The following is a 19,845-nucleotide window of genomic DNA, read 5'->3' as shown; positions in this document are numbered from 1 at the left end:
ACCCTCCCCCCCCCCCCCCCAACTCCCATATTGTCTAGCCCACTAACTTTGGTCAGGTTGATCTGTGAGAGATTCCGACCCGGTAGAACCCTTCTCCTTACTAGGCAAAAAAAAAAAAAAAGAGAGAGACAATTTTTGTTCATGTCCGTAGTTAACTTTTCTCGTCCTCATACTCCTCACAAAACAAACACGGGGCGTTTGGCAAGTGGGAATGGGAATTTGGGGATTATAGGATGGGAATGGGAGTTAGAAGGTGGGAATTCATAAAATATGTTTAAAGTCTTGTTTGGAAAGAGCTGGGAATAGAGAGGAAATAACATTTTACAATTACGAAAACACCCTTATAAAAATTATTCCATTCTATTTCATTAATGGCATTTTAGTCAATTCATTACTTGTTTCCAATTCCCATCTCTATTACCTACTCCTCCCTAGGTAATAGAATGATGGGAATAGAAACATTTTATTCCCCTTCCCCTTCCCCTTCCCCTTCCCCTTTATTTTCCCATTCCCATGAACCAAACATGGGAATTACCGTAGGTTGGGATTAATATTCCCAATCCCACCCTCAATTCCCACTTGCTAAACAAGGTTTAGTACTGAATGCTGATCTTGGTTGTCATCTTCCTCTGCTTCTCGCCTTCTTCATCACTGTACATCTGCCTTCGCAATATGTTAGATTGTGCCGCCATTGCCTATAAACTCTCACCCCTTATATAATCTTTCTTTCACAATTTCAAAATCTGCTCAATAATGTCAAATCTCTAATTTTGGCGCCCTATCATCTTCTCTAACTATTCTTACAGACTGCAATTAGCAACTTAAAAATGATGCAATCCTCTTTTTCTTCGATTCAAAGAGCACCAAATGCGCATCCTTTCGCACACAGCAGCAAGCATTTGCCGTCAATTGCAAATCCCATCACCCATTTTCTCTCTCTTCCCAACAAACACTCAAAGTTTCAGACTTCATCATCACTCAGATTAAGATGCCAAATTGATGATTTTCCGACTAATTTGAGAAACCCCATTTCATTTCCTGCTACCCAAAAACGTTTTCTTACTCCTGAACGTAAGAATGAGACGAATCAATGTACTCCGCTTCTCTGCGGCAATTCGTCGAACAGCTTGAGTGCAGGGAACAAACCATCAGTCAGGGTGATCATTGAAGCTATCAGTGATGCGTTTTCAACTGCTTTTCCGATATGGGTTGCTTTAGGATGCTTGGTTGGACTTTTGAAGCCGAGTTCTTTCAGTTGGGTCACCCCTCAAATGTCTATTTGGGGTTTGACTATTACTATGTTGGGTATGGGCATGACACTTACTTTGGATGATTTGAGTGGGGCATTTTCTATGCCTAAAGAAGTGATTGCCGGTTTTTTTCTTCAGTACTCGGTCTGTTTCTTTCGATCTCAGACCTTCTATTATTCTATTTGATTACTAGATTTTTGGTATTGGCTGTGATTGTTAATTATGCATTGTATATAATGCTGACCAATTTGATCCCGCTCAAAAATTTCGGGGGTCAAGCATGATTGAAACCTGAAATGACACGCGTTGATTATAGAAAAATGTAATTGACCTGAAAGAAATTGGAACATGAACCAAATCCGTACTGATTTCAATCCAAAAGGATTGAGAATCTGTGTGATTGTTCCGAAAACAGAGCTAATAGGAATCCTTATATGAAACAGAGCTATGTATGTTGCCATTTTCAATCTCCATTTAGGATTTTATCAAGGTAGATGGCATTATGAGAGGTCTTCAAACTTTGTTCAATGTTTGTTATTAGACTTATTGCAGGTGATTAGAATTAGGTGCTAAAACAAGTGAATCTTTTGGCATATATTACTTATCGCTCTAATTGAATGTTTTATGAGTATACGATAATCTTGATAGCCATCAACAAGTTAATAGAAATCCTTTTTTTTTTCACCTAGTATATACATTAGCATTTGCTTGGCGAATTTTGTGGCATCAATCCTTATCGTGCAGGGAATGTCTATTACTGCGACAAGCAATGTGTTCTTACCTAGATAATGTACTTATAAGTTTTACGATATTAGAACGACCAACATAAGATAGGATGACTTGGTCCTCCTGTTGTAGCACATATCTGCCCATAAAGGGCTTCTGCAGCCCTTTGTTATCATCTTCCCCACAAGTTTGTGATAAGTAATCTGAATTGTTATCGTGGTTTCGAAGTTGAGGCCCAAATTCCCCTTTCCTAATGCAGGTGATGCCATTGTCAGGATTCCTTGTCAGCAAACTTCTAAGGTTGCCATCCCATTACGCAGCTGGCTTAATATTAGTTGGCTGTTGTCCTGGTGGTGAGTGATTTCCATAGGACATTAAATTATTTTTTTCTGTTCTTATTTTTCATCCTCTTTTACATGTTTGCCGTCAAAACTGCAGGGACAGCAAGTAATATTGTCACCTATATTGCCCGGTAGGTTGATTTTTGCGAGTTTTGCATTTTACTCATTAGTAGAACCAGAATTGGTAGGTTTCTAACACGTTTCTTCCTGCAGTGGAAATGTTGCTCTTTCAGTGCTGATGACAGCAGCAAGCACATTTTCAGCCGTGGTTTGTAACTTCATTACCATTTCTTGTTGTTGTACTCATTTTTTGCCCTTTTAGTGTGGTTTGTCCTGATTATATGCATCCATTACTGTAAACTTTTATTTTTGGGTGATTGAATTAAACCCTTTCTATTTGTTAGCTATACCTTGAAATGTTCCATTTCTATGTTGCTAAATATACATGAAAATAATGGTTCCTTGCTTGAGTGGATTCTTCTGACTTTGCAAGATAATGCTGGATTGTTTTCATGATCTAATACCTATATTTTGGTAATTGAAAACCGCATATAGAAAGATCCAGCTTTATGCTGTGTAATCATGGAGAATTACACCATCACAGAGAATGCCTGTCCACCCAAACATATACTATGGTGAAGCTCATTGCACTACTATATCATGTCGTAATGTTAGATTACCAACTTTTTACTCTAGTGAGGCTCTGCCGAGGGATGGGAGTAAGGGAAAAAGTTTGATGTATTTAGATGGCTAGACCCATTAAAAAAAAAAAAAAAAAAAAAAAAAAAAAAAAAAAAAAGAGAGAGAGAGAGAGAGCCTCTTGCAATTCTTTTAAATTATACTACTATGAGTGCTATCCATATGAACATAAACTCATTAACTAATAGTGACTCTTACATTGGTGCAAAATCTTACTGTCATTGGTGCTAAATTTTCCTAGAATGACAATGCCATGGACTCATGGAGGATCCTACTTTATTTATATGCAGCTTTGCACATAATAAAGTGATAATCGAAAGATGAAATTGATTTCTAACAAATGAGTAAATTAACTAACTCCTAAAAAATGAAGCAAGAGATGAAGTGACATCTAGTAAAAGTTTGTACAAAGGACAAACTACCTTAGAACTATTTTTTCAACTTTTTACCTTAATTTTCTTATAGACTTGAACAATCCTCATGAGGAATTATTATTTTTGTCAATAGTTTTGCAATAGATCGTGGAATATCTTGGATATATATGTCTCAGTAGCGCAAAAGCAAATGCTGGACCTATACCTCACACTCACTTTGCTTTTCTTTCTATTCACTATTTTTATTACCTGTACCAAAAACTGGTATGCAAAATAATATAAGACTGGGGGAGTGATTGTTTGATCGATCCCCTCCTTTTATTTAAAAAGTTGACATCTTCTAATGCGGGTTATCTATAATCCCTTAGGCACTGTTAGTAGTTTATTTCTTTTGCTCCTCTTTGCAGACTGTTTCATGCATCTTGATGCAACTTGCCTAGGTGGCTGTCTTGGTTGCTACCAGCTACTAGTCTTTTATCAACCAATAGCACACCCCTGGTTTCCTCCTTATTTAGCTTGATACAGTGCTTTATTGACCTTTGAACTTTTATTTCTAGGAAGAAGCCTACTCTATACTCTTTTTCTCTCTGCTATGGGTGGTACAGTTTTTGTAAGGTTAGGGAGTGTTGGATTATGTATCCTGCTCTCCTTTCTGTGTTCCTGATCTGACCTGTTTGACTTTTTTTGACATTTTGAATGTAAAGGACACACAAGTTGTTGGTGCAAAAGGCATTTTATGGTAATCAAGTATCAAATGCTGAACATGTTTCTTTTTTTGTGCTTGGTTATGTTATTTTCTTGGTAAATTTGTGATTTCTGTTTGTAATTAGTGCATGCAAGTTCATTTATTGAAATAACTTTGTCCCCTTTTTTTTTTTTTTTTTTTTCCTGTTTACTGAAACCTTTTGTATAGCCAGTTGGCTTTCATGAGTTCTATATATGCTCAGCTCAGAGTAGAGAATTTTCTGAGGTTGCCCTGTGCTCATGTCAATGTTAGCTTTCAGCAGAACAATCTAATACTAGAATGAATTATTTGGAACTGGTCTAAACACTAAAGCTATATTCCTGCCTTAAAGCTAAATTCGCTGGTGTCAATGAAGTTTTCTATCATGTGAGTTTTCTCAAAAGCATCATATTGCAGGTCATGACTCCCTACCTCACTGCTAAACTTGCTGGGCAATATGTTGCAGTTGATGCAGCTGGACTTTTGATGTCAACACTGCAGGTTTGTGCTTTTGTTCTTAGCTCAACTCTTACTACGTAATTGCTCTGGTGTCTTCAGAAATTCTAACTCTAAGGTTTGCAGGTTGTGTTGCTTCCTGTGTTAGCTGGCGCGTTTTTAAATCAGTATTTCCAGGGCCTTGTAAAATTTGTTTCTCCTTTGATGCCACCCATTGCTGTGGGGACTGTGGGTCTTCTTTGCGGACATGCAATTGCTCAGAGTTCTTCTGCAATCATGATGTCTGGTGTGCAAGTTGTGATAGCTTGTTGTCTGCTTCATTCATCTGGATTTTTCTTTGGTTACATGCTTGCAAGGTTGCTTGGAATTGATATAACTTCGGCTAGGACCATATCAATAGAGGTTGGAATGCAGGTAAGAATTTATATTCTGGAGTTGCTCACTGTGTAGAAAGATATGACCTGGCCTTGTTTGAATCAAGTCAAGATTGAAATTATTGGCAAGCAACTGCAAAGTGGGTTTTGGAGCTTTTCCTAGAATACTCCATGGAAACCCTGTTTCTAGGACGACATTATACTTATAAAGTAATGGTGTGTTAACTAGCTTCAGTACCAACGCTTATTTCACCGCATAACACCATTAACAAAAATTGCCACTATAATGCCTTAGGTGGCTAAATGATAATTGTGATTGACTTATTCCCAAAAACTTCAATATTTCCACCACAGGCTTCCTTAGTGAAACTTTCTTGACATATAGAACCAAATATATCGATAGTTGGTTTCCTTTAATAATATTCTTTTATCTTGGATCAACCTGTATATTGGGTTAGAATCTGATCACTTTAAAGGCTGTATTAGTTTAGTAGTTATTAGAACATTTAGCTTTTCTACATACACTGCATTTAGCGAGTGGCCAGTTTCTATGTTTTTAGTGTACTTTCAAATATTCAATAAAGGGGGTGATGGTGGTGGTAGTCGTATGTCTACTACTATTACAACTAGTACTAGTATATCGAACTTGGATTGTTACTAAGTCTGGAGTCTTTTGCCTGTACTGAACTAATCATGAACTTTTCTTTCAGAATTCGGTTCTTGGACTAGTGCTTGCAAATCAGCATTTTGGGAATCCATTGACTGCAGTTCCTTGTGCTGTCTCTAGTGTTTGTCACTCAATTATCGGCAGTGCTTTGGCAGGAATCTGGAGATACATCACTCCTAAGGAGACGGAGCAGTGAATTGCCTCTGAATTAATGATGCTCTGATTTACTATTCGACCTGCATGTAATTATCTTCTCCTCGTTCTCTTCATAGTTCATACCTTGCTGCTTGTTATATTTATATTTAACTTGGAAATTGTGAGTAAATGTATGTCGCTCTATCAATTTTATTGAAGTAGGATTCTTTGAATATCTTTATATTTTAAAATAAACACCTGATATTGTATGTCCAAGTTAAAAAGTAATTCATCCTCTTTTTTTTCCTTTTTATCCTTTTGAAATTTCATTATTGAAGTTAGATTCGGAAAGGTGAAATGATCAAATCGATGGTCATTTGCACATTTTTATGAGGGTGTACCAGCAAGTTTATGGTTGTCATGCCCTCTGAGTGAAAGATCTCTTAATTGTGATCTGAGCAAGCAGCAATCTGTACAAGTACGCTTGCATAGGTTCGGCCAATGCAAGATGATGTATGGCTGCTAGTTACAAATTGTAATTAAGATTGTTGACTACTTTTGGTGCCAGTATCAGTTTTCCATTATTAGTCATTCTGATGCCAGATTGAATTATAGAATCAATTGTATGTTGAGTGATTGATTGTGGTTAACCGTAAAACTAGTTGTGTACTAAATGATACAACGATTGGGTTTATTCAAGATATTTTATGTCTAAACCTCTCTCACTCTCCAATTTTCTCTGTTCTTGAGTATATAGTAGTCTTCGAGTCTTTTATCAGTGATACAGAACTGCACATTTTGGAACTGCAAATCGGATTTAAGTTGGTATCCACAAGAAATGCAGTAAATGGGCTATGGAGGGGTAAATCAAAGCGAGTTGAGATTGGAAGGTCAAGCTCAAAAGCAAGATGCTTTAAAACAAGCTGTTCGAAGATAGATTGGCTGGAAAAAAATAAAAATGCAAGTCAATACTGTTTTGAAGAGTAGTACAAAATATTTGAAGCATTCCTACTAGCTAGCTCAAAATCTCCAAGAAACAAGCAGATGCAGGGGAGTTCAATTCACCTGACCTTTAGAATACATTCCCAAACTCGGATTTCTTGAATATAATGGCATTTATCTTATGATTTGGATTAGCTAGTGTTGCAAATACAATGTTTTATGCAAAAACAGCTGATGACAAAAGTTCGATTTAGCTTCGTTGGGTATGATAGGGAAAGCTGAAAACAAGGTTCTAATAACTAACAATGAGAAATCTGTAGGCTAGAATTTTTGTGATGGATTTGAATGCTAGATTTAAGGACAAAACCGCCTAAAAATGTTGTTGAGCTCAACGACATAATTCTTTAGAAGCTTATGGGCGTGTTCGGCAAAATATAGCTGTGAAGGTAGTTGTAGCTGTGGAAGCAGCTGTTAGCTGTGTAGGTAGATGTTAGCTGTCAACAAGCTGTTAGCTGTGAAGATAAATAATTTAGATATGAGTGTTCGGTAAAGTAGCGTTTGACTAGCTGTTACATATAAAAATCAATATTTTATTTTAAAACTATAGATTAAATTTTCAACAGCTACGTCAAAAGCTACCTCTAATTTCAAAAGCTAATTTTTCTAAATTTTCACAAAAGCTACCTCCACCACTAAAAGCTACCCTAACCACTGCCTTACCAAACACTCACATTTTTTGTTAAGTAGTGGTTTGACCAAGTCAAACCACTAAAAGCTACCTAAAAGCTACTCAAAAGCTAGCGCCGAACACGCCCTATATAGTAGTACAAGTAATATTGTTTATAGCACCGGGTCCGGGGGAGTTGCAATATGGAGTTGGGCATTCGATGGTTAGGCATTGAAGGAAATGTATAATCGTGTCTTGGAAGTGCTATCTGAATTTCTTGCACATAAAGGTGTACATTAATACCCATTGAAGCAAAGGGAAGTGATTGAACTATTGGTTTAAGAAATGCTTGAGAAAGGCATCATTCAAAAGATTTCTAGCTCTTCTTCTTCTTCATTGATGTTAGGGAATAAATAAAAGAACAATTATGATGAACAAATGCCCTAATAAGCTATATTGCTTATTAGCAAACTATTGGATGAGTTGGGTGTGGATTTTAGGGTGTACCCACCTGATACTCGTACTCACTCTGTCTCTTATTGTTTGCTCTATTTACTTTATTTATGATCTTCAAAAATCATGTTGGACCATTAATATTTATAATTATGTATTATAAGTAAATATTACTGTATTAAAAATGTTAGCTAGGTTGAAATTGATGTTCATATGAATCTAACAACATTATTGATTATGTTTTCTCATTAGAGTATATTAGGAATCCACTAATGACAATTCTATTATATGAAATGGTGCAAATAACAACATTATTAAGATTATGTGCTAACTGGTAAGGGTTAAGGGTTTATAAGTTTGGTAAGTGGAAAGGGTTAAGATTATGTTCTATTGATCTAATTTTCACTTATTTATACGTAAATGAATTTATGTGGACTTATATGAACTTATTAGACCTTATTAAAATTTATCTTAGATGTAATTTGAACTCGAGTATCCCTTGTCAACCCTAATTAAAACTTACTTTTTCCACAATTAATTAATCTATGCATATTTTTCCTAGTAAAATAAGTGAAAATAAGGCGACAAAACATGTCATAATTACCCAATTTCAGAGTAATATACACTATAGAGTACTAACCTTTTGCCAATTGTATCAGGGAAGGTACTGAACTTTCAATTGTTTCAGTAAAGGTACTCCCGGTTAACAACAAAATAAAAAATAAAAGAAATATAAATTCTGACACGATTAATGGGAAGGTACTGAACTTTCAATTTGTTCCAAAAATGGCTGTTTCATTTTACAAAAATTAAGAGGCTATATATGTTTGGCATTTTGGCTCCATATTTCATCTTGAACAGCAATGGAATGAATCACATAATCTGCATTCAAAAAATTGTGATAAAAAATTTAGTGGCTTGAAAAAAATTTGCAATCTGATTTAAGAGAAATAAGAGATATGTGGGACTAGTTATGGGCTGAGTGCAGGTTCAAAGAGATGTAACTGTGGGCTGTTAGTTTCCAAAAGTAGGGCATCGACAAAGGATAATCCTGGTAGGACGTTTCTTGCTTGCCCTGATTATGATACAGACACAGGAAGAAGGGGCTGCAAATACTTAAAAAAATGGGTTGATCAGGAGGATCCAACTAATTGGCAGACAGAGGTAATCATAGACTTAATGCAAGACAAATAGGAGTTGAATAATGAAGTCTTGAGTATGAGGAAGGATATGAGGCAATCTAAGCAGCATGTAAGGAAAATAGAGAGTGATTATCAGTTGTTGAACATGAGAAGGGCTGCTACACTGAACCTTTGTGGAAGTTGGTTGTTCTTGTGTGTGTAGGTCTTTATTTGATACAAGTTACCTATGAAAAGTTGACCTCTGATCAGCGTCAGAGTACTTTATTTGATACAAGTGAAAGTTCGATACCCTATGTGACACATTTGCCAAGGTTTAGTACCTTCAAATGTATATTACTCCCCAATTTCAAACATTTCAAATTACAAAGAATATAAGTTCTAATAAAGTTTAATATATTCAAATAAGGTAAAATAAATTTAAATAAGTAAAAATCAGGTGAACAAAACGCATATGAGTAACATGAGTAGTATACGGTTAATCGACTTAGACCTTTTGCACACGAAAACCTTAATTAAAAACACTGCCGAGTCCACGACAAATCTAACCTTACAAAATATACAAAAACACAAAATGGCGCCATTTCCAAACCTTTCAAACTTCTAACCAAAAAAAAAAAAAGAAAAACCTGAAAAATAAACCCATTTTGAACGTTTTAAAAGTTCCGCGCTATTTTCATTTTTCAACCCGCAAAACTCAAAACCCAACATTTTAATTTTCCCGGACTTCTTCATTATTTCCCCCCTTTTCTCCTTTCAATTCATTTTCAATCCCTCTAAAATCATAACACCCCCAAATCTTTTCAATATACTTCCCTAATTTCACAATTTTCTTTGCTAATTTCTCTCAATCTTCTTCTCTCTCTTCTAACAATGGATGCAAATTTCAATTTTTTACCTCCATTAAAGCGATTCAGGCTGCTGCAACAACAAGAACAACAGCAGCAGCAGCAATTGCTCGGTCAACCGGAGCTGAAACCCGAATCGGAACCGAAACCGAAAGCTTTACCATTGTCACCCTCTAATCTCCCAGCTAAAAAGAGAAAATATGCCCGAGATTCATTTTTTGATTTCAATGATGAGAAAGAAAATATTCCTCCTTCAAATACAATTACCCCTCCTACACCTTACTGTTTACCTGCCAAGAAAAGGATTTGGGCTTTTAAGCCCGAATTCAGCCCGGTTAAATCTCCTTCCCCTTCTCTTGTTCTACCCATTGATCTGAATCTTGAGTATGACCCATCTGTTGAATCTAAAATGGAGAGTGATGGTGGAGAAGAGGAATCGAATCGAGTCGAAATCGAAGTAGAGGGTGATGGAGAAAAGGAGGAAGAGGAGGAAGTCGAGGATGATGATGGGATTTTATGTGCTGTATGTGAGAGCACAGATGGTGATCCGTCAGATCCGATTGTGTTCTGTGACGGGTGTGACCTTATGGTTCATTCCAGCTGCTACGGAAACCCTCTCATCAAGTGTATTCCCGAGGGGGAGTGGTTCTGTGCCCAGTGCTCGGACTCAAACTCGCAACCTTTGGCTCACAAGTGCTGCCTTTGTCCTGTCACTCAAGGTGCTATGAAGCCTACGAGTGATGGGCGTTGGGCTCACATCGTGTGCGCTTTGCTAGTCCCGGAGGTTTTCTTTGAGGACCCTGAAGGCCGGGATGGGATCGATTGCTCGAAGATTCCAAAGAAGAGGTGGAGGGATAGGTGTTACCTGTGTAAAAAGACCAAAGGGTGTGCTATTGAGTGTTCTGAGCCTAAGTGTCCATTGGCGTTTCATGTGACTTGTGGATTGCAGGAAGATTTGACTATTGAGCTTAAAGAAGGGAAGAATACTGGTGGGATTGTTGCTGGGTTCTGCAAAAAACACACTGAACTGTGGAAAAAGGTAATTTATTTAATCAAGTTTTATCTAATGTAATGTTATATAATGTTATTAAGAGATATAAATGGTTGATTGATGTGGTTTCGTTTTGTTTGATTTTCATTGTTGCAGCAAAAACAAACAGGAAAGTTCAAGATTGTTGCCAGAGATGAGGAGTAAAACTTCTGACAGTTTGAAATTGGTGGAAAGATGCTGATTTCTGGGTTTATAGCAAATGCTCCAGTTTTTTTGTTTAGTTTTCTATGTTTAATGGTATAAGGGATCAATTGACTTTAGATAGATACTGACCTTGAAGTGAACGTGATCCGAAATACATGCTAATGGTTTTTTTGTTTACTTTGTATATTCAATGACAGTAGTCTGTGACTGTCATCGAACAATTGCATAATTTGCATCTGCAATTCAAGTAGAGTATAAAAAAATGTTCATTCTATGTTTACATCAATTGGATGTGAATTCGTATTTAGTCCTTCAATAATTAAGCAACAATACTGAACGATGTTATATTTTACATTTAGCAATGCCTCTATTCAAATCAATTCACCAGTTTGCCTGCAAGTTAAAGAATGATATTTAACACGATCCTGGCAAGGTTATATAGCAGTCGTTTAAGCTAATATTCCCAGCCCTAAGAATGAGATGCAGCACAGAAATACAGAAATTTAGTACAGTAGTGACTAGTTAAAAGTGCTGTTAGTCTGTTACTCTGTATTTCACAATTCTAATGCTGAATTCAGTAAGAATATGGTGCAAACAAAACCAAAACGCCATTTCCATCATGTATATTGCAACAGTACTGATATGCAGCTTTAATATATGTGATTACGCCCCTGGTAAATGCATCTTAATTGATACTACTCATTTGAAGCTTAACTACATTAAAACAAGGGTCCCTTCAAATAAAAAAAAACAAGGGACATTTCCCATATTTTTCTTCAATTTCACAAACTAAGACAAAAATGTCAAATTAAGCAATTATATACTCTGTAACCTGTATTATACTCTGTACATTATTGGTAATTTCAAATCCAAAACCATCTCTATTTGTTCCATTTTATCAGTCCCATTTCTTTACAATTCTTCTTGCAAGCGTCTACGACCTAAACAAACTTGGATGATAATAGTAGTGAACTGGCTCTCGGCCTTTGGATTGTAAATACGAATTACGGAATAGATCTGAATCATCTGATGTGGGAGGGGTCGTTCTTTCTTTTTTCTGTTGCACTTTACTTTCTTAAAGGAAGAAAACGTAGGGTTTGAATGAATTAAAACATGAGATACAACACGACTCTTCTCAAATTTTGATTACTTTATTTATTTACTTATACTAACTAAGTGTCTATAACAAAGCAGGAAATATTAGCTAAAAAGGATCTAGCATCTACTGAAATCGTACAGCTCAAATGATGTTGACACACTACATAATTCCGGCATAATTAACAATCCATGGAAAGGGAGGTCATAAAACCTCAACCTTCTAGGATAGACAGCCCCAGCACAATGCCTATTAATACAACGGTAAGACCAAAGCCCACTTGTTAGCATTATTCATGACATTCCATACTGAACAGTACCCACATTTCGATGAGCTGACATTGCTACAGCTGTAGCACTAAACTGCGATTGAGCTTGCATTATCTTAGCATCGAGGGCAACTCTGCTACTATATTGGTCTGACTTGGGCTGAGGGTGATGATACGGGTTAGTGTTGATGTCAATAGCAACTTCATGGGCTGGCTGTACAGGCAGCTGTTGCTGTTTAGCCCATGAAGCGTGGCCTTGTTCGTTTCCTGCCCCAGGCCCCGGCTTGGATTGGGCTGGCTGGATGTTGGGCCTGATGTAATACTGTGGTGAGGCAGTCTGTGGTGGTATTATTGCATTTTGCATAGATACTCTAGCCTCGTAGCCATCCTTCATGCTTCTGCCAGACTCGTATGCAACTACAGGTCCTACAACTCTTCCTGGTCTTGCTGCTGAAAACACAAGACAAAAACATAATAGAGGGATCAATAATATGATAAGGCAAGTGACAACAGCCTAACCTCATTCCATTCATATACAAAAGCACTATACATTTTCAGCCTTACCCTCTGTCCCTATATCTCAAGATCACATTTGATTGATTGTTATTTTAACTTTTTGAGCTGTGTTAAAAATAATCAATAATATAAAATAAACTGTAACTTCAGTGTTCAAATTTTCAGCACCTTATTAGTCTATCCTTAGAATTATAGTTCACACTGTCATTACATTTACCTTACTAGTTGGCTTAATAGACGGTTTACGATAGAAAGGTGGCCAATAAGAAAAAATCGAGCAGCTTTATGAACTCATTTATTTTCCTTCCCACTTTTAGGGAACTAAATTAGAGCTCGATGTGCACAACAAGGACACCAAATCTAACATGAGACAGCATGACAATTTAGATCAAATCACTAACTATTAACTAAAGGTAGAAACATGTAACCACACAAGATCAATATCAAGATCAATTTGACATCAGAACAATGCTACTGACAGATAACAGACAATAAAAGAGCTACCATTAACACTCCGTAGATGCATGAAATACCTGGTGGGACTCTTGGTGGCTGTCTTATAGAACTTGATAAGTTTCCATAACTTTCAGATGGTCTCATCTCCTCTTTAGCTTGATGGTCCTTGTGTGAAGATGCCAATGGCTTGGGAGGTATGGTACTAGAGTGTACCGTGGACCTGAAAGATGACGAGGTCAGGAACATGTAATACGAATTCATCAAACGTCACCAAGGGAAGAGAGCTATAGGCCTATAGCTATATACCTTGGAAGGGAAACATGTTTTCTCTCTAAAGGGATGACTGGTCCGCTTCGACCAGCACTTTCTTCAAGATGCGCAAACTGCTTTTTAAACTGACCTATAGCACTGCATATGTAAACCAGCTGATTAATAAGCAATAGCGAAACATTGTTGCTAAGAGTAGAAACCAGAACATTAGTCAAGATCATCTCACCTAGGATAGATATAATTACTCCCTTCATTTCCATTCATGTAGTCTTTGAGCAACTGAGGATGGTATTCAAGGATCTCTCGGTAAATCAGTTCCCTAACATCGTCCTTAGTCACCCTTCGCCTCTCAAACTCAAACTCTAATTTTGAGATTGGCTGGCATGCAGGCTCTCTCTCAACTCTGGATAGGCCTTTAAAGTATGGATCAGCTAGTGCCTGATAGAAAACAGATTCTCAATATCAACAAAAATATAAATATTGTGATTTTAAGTTTACAAAGAGTTTAGGGCACAACTTGAATGCAAATAGTAGGATAGTCTTATCAAATACTCAACAAATAATTGATTTTACAGTGAAACAAAAAACTAAGGTCCTGTCATGGTACCAACCTCTTCAGCAGTCGGTCTGTCCTTTGGATCAAAAGATAACAATCTTTGTAGCAAACGCAATGCTAAGGGATCCGCATTTGGAAATTTATGAGAGAAAGGAACAGGCTGCTTTTTCCTCATATCGGTCAAGTATTTGCGAGCCTTGTCGTTGCGGACCTGAATTCGAATAAAATTGATTATGACTAATTATAAATGTATAGAATAAAAACAAGGTTAATCACACTGAAGATGCAATAGAAAACCATACCCCAGATATAACATCATGTGATGGTGTACCCAGAAGATCTGTGATTATATCTAACTGGTGAACCACGCTTTTACCCGGAAACAACGGTTTTCCAGTCAATACCTCAGCAAAGATGCAACCAATGCTCCAAATATCTATGGCCGGAGTATACTGCACAAGGCAAGGTCAATAGTCAGACCAAATATCAAAATTAATGCTTGTGACTCCAAGCAAACAGCTTCAGTAAACGGTCACAAGACTAGACACTATTACCTGAAGGACAAGTTAATATCAACTTCCAGGTGAGATCAATAATCCTCCCTGAACAAGAATTTTTTTGATCTACGTATTACTATTACTTTAAAATACTAAAAATACAATTATATAATATTGAAATGCAGCATACGTAAAAATACAATTCATAACTGAGGTAAGTTTAGTAAGCCTGAGTGGTTCAAAATCAATACGTTGGCAAGGACAAAAGATAAGAGACTTAATTACAAGCCGAATGATAAAACAGGCAAAAGGTGAACAGGCAGCATTAACATTTGACATTTGTCTAAGATAGGTTGCTCTGCTGTCACTTAATTTGGGATTAACATTTGTCCTCAAATATTTTACAGTAATATAGTATCATACGAGTAACCATAAAATGTAGCCTATATAGGTGCACCTAAAACATACACAATATTTTGGTAACGTTGCCCTTTTCCCTTATGGGATTAAATCAAACAATTGACTAAGTCCATTACCCCATGCTGGTATTTTGGTAAACAAATCAAGAAATTAGCATTCAGGGAAAACTAAGCTTAATACCATGGAATCCTCTTCATCTTATAAATTACCCAGATTAGTTTAAGACATTTAATTTTCTAATAGATCATATGAGCAGGATAACATACATCGTTTTCTTATTTCATCTATGTCGCAGAGTTAAAACCAAAAAGTAGATGTTTCTTTCTTGATGTTTTCTCGCATTTTCGATAAGTCCTTGTAAAAGTATTTTAACAATGTTTTCGGTGATTCCAGTAGATACTATTCGAACCGTTCCTTTTCTATTCATGTCTGCATTTCGTATAGAGGTTATTATATCAGCAATAGTGTCCCTACTCATGATGAACTAAAATAAGTGGTTCCCAAAAATTTGATATAATCAACATGCCTTTATTTTAGTTTAGTATTAAATTTTTAATTATAAAAAACTTCAATATGAAAGATAATATACGTGATACACAATCTCCTTTTTTTTCAGTCAAATACCCTACTTCACATCTTATAATACCTCGGGAGCTAATGAAACTATTTTAGTAAAGTTTTGTCAAAGATGAGGTAATTTTAGTAAAATAAACAACAAAGGTTTATTTTTAGTTAGAAATGTAATATATTTAATTATTCATTATCCTATAGCGTAAAACCAGCAAACAACTATTAAACACTTTCTATCTCAAAATCCTAAAATCAAGCAACGAGGAAAAGAGAATGAAACTAGATGGTTTCCAAACCCTACCCTACGTAAAGGCTTACCAGCTAATCTACTAAGCACTAACACAAGTATGACACTACTACACTGTAGGCAAATAGAATGCCAAAAAATAATCAAATAAAACAATTGGTGCAGGTTAATAATAATACATCAGCGGAGCCTACAAACCGGACATTAAGTTCAAAGGACACAATGTCAATAAATAAGACAAAAAAAACACTAAAGGAATTAGGATATTATCATAGTAGTATGAAATGAGTTGTATAAGGAACTAAGCAATCACAAAATTTCATTTGTATCATCTTGTATGATGAGCACACATACCTTAGAGAAAAATGATCCACAAAGTTCTGGCGCCCTATACCATCTTGTAGCAACATAATCCTGTAAATGGTACAGATGAGCACACAGCAAATGAATGTCAGCAAAAATAAGAGGGATTTCATTCACCAACAGAAGTAAATAAGAATGTATTTAGGTGAAAGATGTACCGTCCAAAATATAGTAGTAGGAGTGTCATTGAATGCTACTCTAGCCAGACCAAAGTCGCAAATTTTGAGTTTGCAATTGGCATTAGCCAGTATGTTCTTGGGCTTAAGATCTCGGTGGTAGACATTAGCTGCAACAATCAAATACAAGTGAATATACTCAAAATTATGCTCACAAAAAGCTAATAAAAAATGTTATTAAAGAGACGGATATGCAATCAGAAGAAAGAGAGAAGAGGTCAAACTAAGAAGAAAATACTACTAAAATTACGATGAATTCATGTCTTTATTTTAGAGCTAGATAAAATAATACCTGTATGCATGTATTTTAGAGCACGCAACATTTGATAGAGGAAAAACTGATGATGTTCACGGGTCAAGTCATCATTAGCCTTGATGACTTGATGAAGATCAGACTCCATAAGCTCAAAGACAACATAAATATCTCTGAAATCTCTCTTAGATGGTGGCAACATAATACGTTTGATCTCAACTATATCAGGATGCCGCAAAAGCCTCAACAACTTTACTTCTCGCAGGATTCTGATAGCATCAGAGATATGCTCATATATATCATTTATTTTTTTGATAGCCACCTTTTCCCCTGTATGTGTATCAATAGCAGCGCAAACAACTCCATAGCTTCCCTTTCCTATAACTTCAAGAATTTTATATCTGTTCGCTTCACCATAGTCAGTGAAGAATTCTGGTTCTTTTACAGCCTGCTAAAGATCGTTCATAAATTAGTTAGACAGACGTGCCAGGAGAATGCAAAAGATAATTGAAAAAACTATCATCCATACCATACAGCAGAAAATGGCTATGACTACAAATTCCACACATGCTTTGTCTTTCACATTATAAAATCTAGTGTCAACCTAATTAGCCCCACCCTTTCCAGGAGTACATGATTACATAATTCCAGCATATATGTATTGTGCCCAAAGAGACATTCTAAGTTGAACCTTGATGACATTGCATTAATGTTTGCCAAAAATATTTATCAACAGATATCAAGCAAGCACACTGTCTTACATTTGATAGCCGTTTTTCTAGCACATCCAACAATGTAATAAGCACTTTCTTATTTGACAAGAACTCTATAAGAAGAAGATATTAATAAGTTGCTCATTCATAACGGAATGGAATGAAAGGTTCACAATCCCACACCTTTGTCATTCTTGTTAAAAATGATGTAAGAGGCGCTTGTTACCTATACGTTTGCAATTCAATTAATAAAAACCTCTCTACTATTATAATTGATAAGGTGGGCATAGTCCTCCGGTTCCACCCCCCCAACCCTTTATCCCTGAAAGAATGTTGGGGGTCATGTTATTGTCCTTGTTGACAATAGTGAAAGGTCAAAACCATATTCATATGTGCAAACATTTACACGGACAAATCAACTCATCAGTAACAGCCATACAGAAAATGCAGACATCGAATCAAATCGAATTGATCGGATATAGAATCAATCACTCCAATAATGAAGAACTACCCAAAATGACATTATTCAGTATATGAAACCCCCCATACTCATACTCATACTCATACTCATACTCATACTCATACTCAACCAAACCAAACAGATAAGAATTTCAGTTCATATTAGTCCCCTAAAAAGGGCAACACCGACACCGAAACACTTAGAACAAAATCAAGATTTTAGTACAAAATCAGCAAACCAAAACTTAATTGATAAAACTCCAAAACCATATGATATCCAAACAGGAAATATCTTTTGTTTGGTACAAAGGTCAAAATGTCATAACAAGAAAAAGTGATACGTGCCATTGATTTGATAAACACACTATTGACTTTGATTCTCTAACTTCCTGCCAAACATGCCCTAAACTCACTCTTCCTCCACCGACAATTATATTCCCACCAACATAGCATACATCATCATCCATAAAATAATTAAAAAATATCCATGCTTTTTAATACACAAAACTCTAGCAATTTCAATGAAATTATGGATTTAAGTAACAAAATTTAAAATAAAATAATAAATAATTTCTGGGTTTTTAAGTTTTTCAGTAAAAAAAGTTCAAAACCTAATTCAAAATTGAACTTAATTATGGATATACTAACTAAACCCGAGTTCGAGTTCAAATCCCGTCCACATCATTGCCCTTTACGGCCCCCACTAAGCTCAATTCATTCATCTATCTCTTAACATGATTTCCCAGAAAACCCAATTCAAATTCAAACGAATAAATTTCAGAAATTAAATTTACTTGAACTGCAACAAAGACCTAGATCACAATTTTCAATGCAATTAGGCGAATTAGCTCACTTTAATCTCACCCACCAAAATTTTAAAAAATAAAAAAATCATTAGATCTCAACTTGCTTCACAAACACTCAAAATTAACGAGATCTAACCTTCTTGCGCTGATCTTGCTGCATCTTGTTGATGATCAAATTCAAGAACCCTAAAATTCGAATTTATTTTTATAAACCCCACCAAATAAAAAAAAATTATCAAATTTTTTTTCTTTTTTAAATTTATTTGGGTTTTCGTTTTTGTAGCTCTCTCTCTATATCTTTCAAGAAGAAGAAATCAGCCGCATTTACCCCAGCGAGAACGACGGCGAATTAGAAGGGCAGAAGAGTCTTTTCGTAAGACCTCAAGCTTTCTCATATACTTTCAAAAACCCCTCTTTCTTCTTCCTCCAACGGATCTCTGCAACAAAATTTTGACAATTATACCCTTCAACGAAAAACAAAAGGAGAGAGGAAAATGGGGATTTTAAGTTTTATTTTTGCAGAAATTGCAGAAATAAGAGGAGAGAGAAATTGAGAAAGGAAGATAAGAAGAGAGAGATTTGAAAGAGGAAGAGAGAGATTTGTGAACAAAGATGGAAGCATCGTTTTATATCTCTGTGGCTTGGGTGTTATTTTTTTAAGTATTTTTAATGTTATTTATGGACCCTTTCTTTTTTTTAAATTACTTTTACATTAGTTTAACTTAAATAAATCTTCTCTCAAAAAAATAAAATAAAATAAATTAAAAACCTAAAATGAATCCACTAAATTTATAATTTTGCACAAAGTCTTATACTCCCTCCGTGTTTTTTAAGTGATACATATTGACCGGCACATAGTTTTAGGCAATTTAATTAACTTAAATAAAATAAGAGGTAACTGGGGTAGTGGAGTATTAAAAATTGTTAAAGAAAGATAGTGGGGTTAATAGTTTATTGAAAAATAATATATGTGAGAGGAAAGATATAATAAAAAAAACTAGTGTGTCACCCGGCCGTTGCCCCAGGATGTTACTTTGAGTAATTTCTTTTCGTTTTTTTTTTTACTAAAGTGTTTGAAGTATTACTAATTTGGAGTGTAATGTTGAATATTGAAGAGAATATAAAGAATAACATGTGTCCCTTTGTTTTTGAGTTTGGATCGATGCAATTTTGTATTCTGCATTTAAAT

General features: G+C 35.7%; 3 protein-coding genes across 6 annotated transcripts; 2 read left to right on the top strand and 1 right to left on the bottom strand.

The window, feature by feature from the left end:
- The first annotated feature begins 558 nt into the window (after positions 1 to 558).
- LOC145605454 (putative sodium/metabolite cotransporter BASS1, chloroplastic) lies at positions 559 to 6,052 on the top strand. The gene is made up of 7 exons (XM_081661508.1): positions 559 to 1,394; positions 2,236 to 2,329; positions 2,415 to 2,448; positions 2,531 to 2,585; positions 4,532 to 4,615; positions 4,697 to 4,984; positions 5,655 to 6,052. Exons 1-7 carry the CDS (start codon positions 828 to 830, stop codon positions 5,805 to 5,807), a joined length of 1,275 nt encoding a protein of 424 aa, XP_081517634.1. The 5' UTR covers positions 559 to 827; the 3' UTR covers positions 5,808 to 6,052.
- A 3,641-nt stretch (positions 6,053 to 9,693) lies between these two features.
- Positions 9,694 to 11,264, top strand: LOC145605920 (uncharacterized). The gene is made up of 2 exons (XM_081661983.1): positions 9,694 to 10,834; positions 10,943 to 11,264. Exons 1-2 carry the CDS (start codon positions 9,821 to 9,823, stop codon positions 10,988 to 10,990), a joined length of 1,062 nt encoding a protein of 353 aa, XP_081518109.1. The 5' UTR covers positions 9,694 to 9,820; the 3' UTR covers positions 10,991 to 11,264.
- An 858-nt stretch (positions 11,265 to 12,122) lies between these two features.
- On the bottom strand, positions 12,123 to 19,283 carry LOC145606135 (mitogen-activated protein kinase 19-like). 4 transcript variants are annotated; one of them, XM_081662189.1, is made up of 10 exons: positions 18,793 to 19,283; positions 16,718 to 17,129; positions 16,408 to 16,535; positions 16,241 to 16,300; positions 14,455 to 14,604; positions 14,208 to 14,363; positions 13,823 to 14,034; positions 13,633 to 13,734; positions 13,404 to 13,546; positions 12,123 to 12,801 (listed from the first exon to the last, which is right to left on the bottom strand). In XM_081662189.1, exons 1-10 carry the CDS (start codon positions 18,814 to 18,816, stop codon positions 12,380 to 12,382), a joined length of 1,809 nt encoding a protein of 602 aa, XP_081518315.1. In that variant the 5' UTR covers positions 18,817 to 19,283; the 3' UTR covers positions 12,123 to 12,379. The 4 variants fall into 4 exon arrangements, with proteins under 4 accessions (XP_081518315.1, XP_081518316.1, XP_081518313.1 ...); XM_081662190.1 differs by having other exon boundaries at positions 16,718 to 17,126; XM_081662187.1 differs by having other exon boundaries at positions 12,123 to 12,804; positions 18,793 to 19,282.
- Positions 19,284 to 19,845: the final 562 nt, after the last annotated feature.

This window comes from Chenopodium album, chromosome 22, assembly GCF_948465745.1.
Source record: "Chenopodium album chromosome 22, dcCheAlbu1.1, whole genome shotgun sequence".
In the NCBI taxonomy this organism is placed as follows: Eukaryota; Viridiplantae; Streptophyta; class Magnoliopsida; order Caryophyllales; family Amaranthaceae; genus Chenopodium; species Chenopodium album.
The sequence above is the reverse complement of the archived record's forward strand: the minus strand, read 5'-3'. Positions and strand labels throughout refer to the sequence as shown.

Excerpts from the sequence above, each read along its gene's own strand:
- LOC145605454 (XM_081661508.1), top strand. The coding sequence starts at position 828 with ATGATGCAATCCTCTTTTTCTTCGATTCAAAGAGCACCAAATGCGCAT. Across the intron at positions 2,330-2,414 it reads AGTTGGCTGTTGTCCTGGTG|GGACAGCAAGTAATATTGTC; the intron begins GTGAGTGATTTC and ends TCAAAACTGCAG. Across the intron at positions 4,985-5,654 it reads CAATAGAGGTTGGAATGCAG|AATTCGGTTCTTGGACTAGT; the intron begins GTAAGAATTTAT and ends CTTTTCTTTCAG.
- LOC145605920 (XM_081661983.1), top strand. The coding sequence starts at position 9,821 with ATGGATGCAAATTTCAATTTTTTACCTCCATTAAAGCGATTCAGGCTG. Across the intron at positions 10,835-10,942 it reads ACACTGAACTGTGGAAAAAG|CAAAAACAAACAGGAAAGTT; the intron begins GTAATTTATTTA and ends TCATTGTTGCAG.
- LOC145606135 (XM_081662187.1), bottom strand. The coding sequence starts at position 18,816 with ATGCAGCAAGATCAGCGCAAGAAG. Across the intron at positions 16,536-16,717 it reads TCTAAAATACATGCATACAG|CTAATGTCTACCACCGAGAT; the intron begins GTATTATTTTAT and ends TGATTGTTGCAG. Across the intron at positions 14,364-14,454 it reads CACATGATGTTATATCTGGG|GTCCGCAACGACAAGGCTCG; the intron begins GTATGGTTTTCT and ends ATTCGAATTCAG.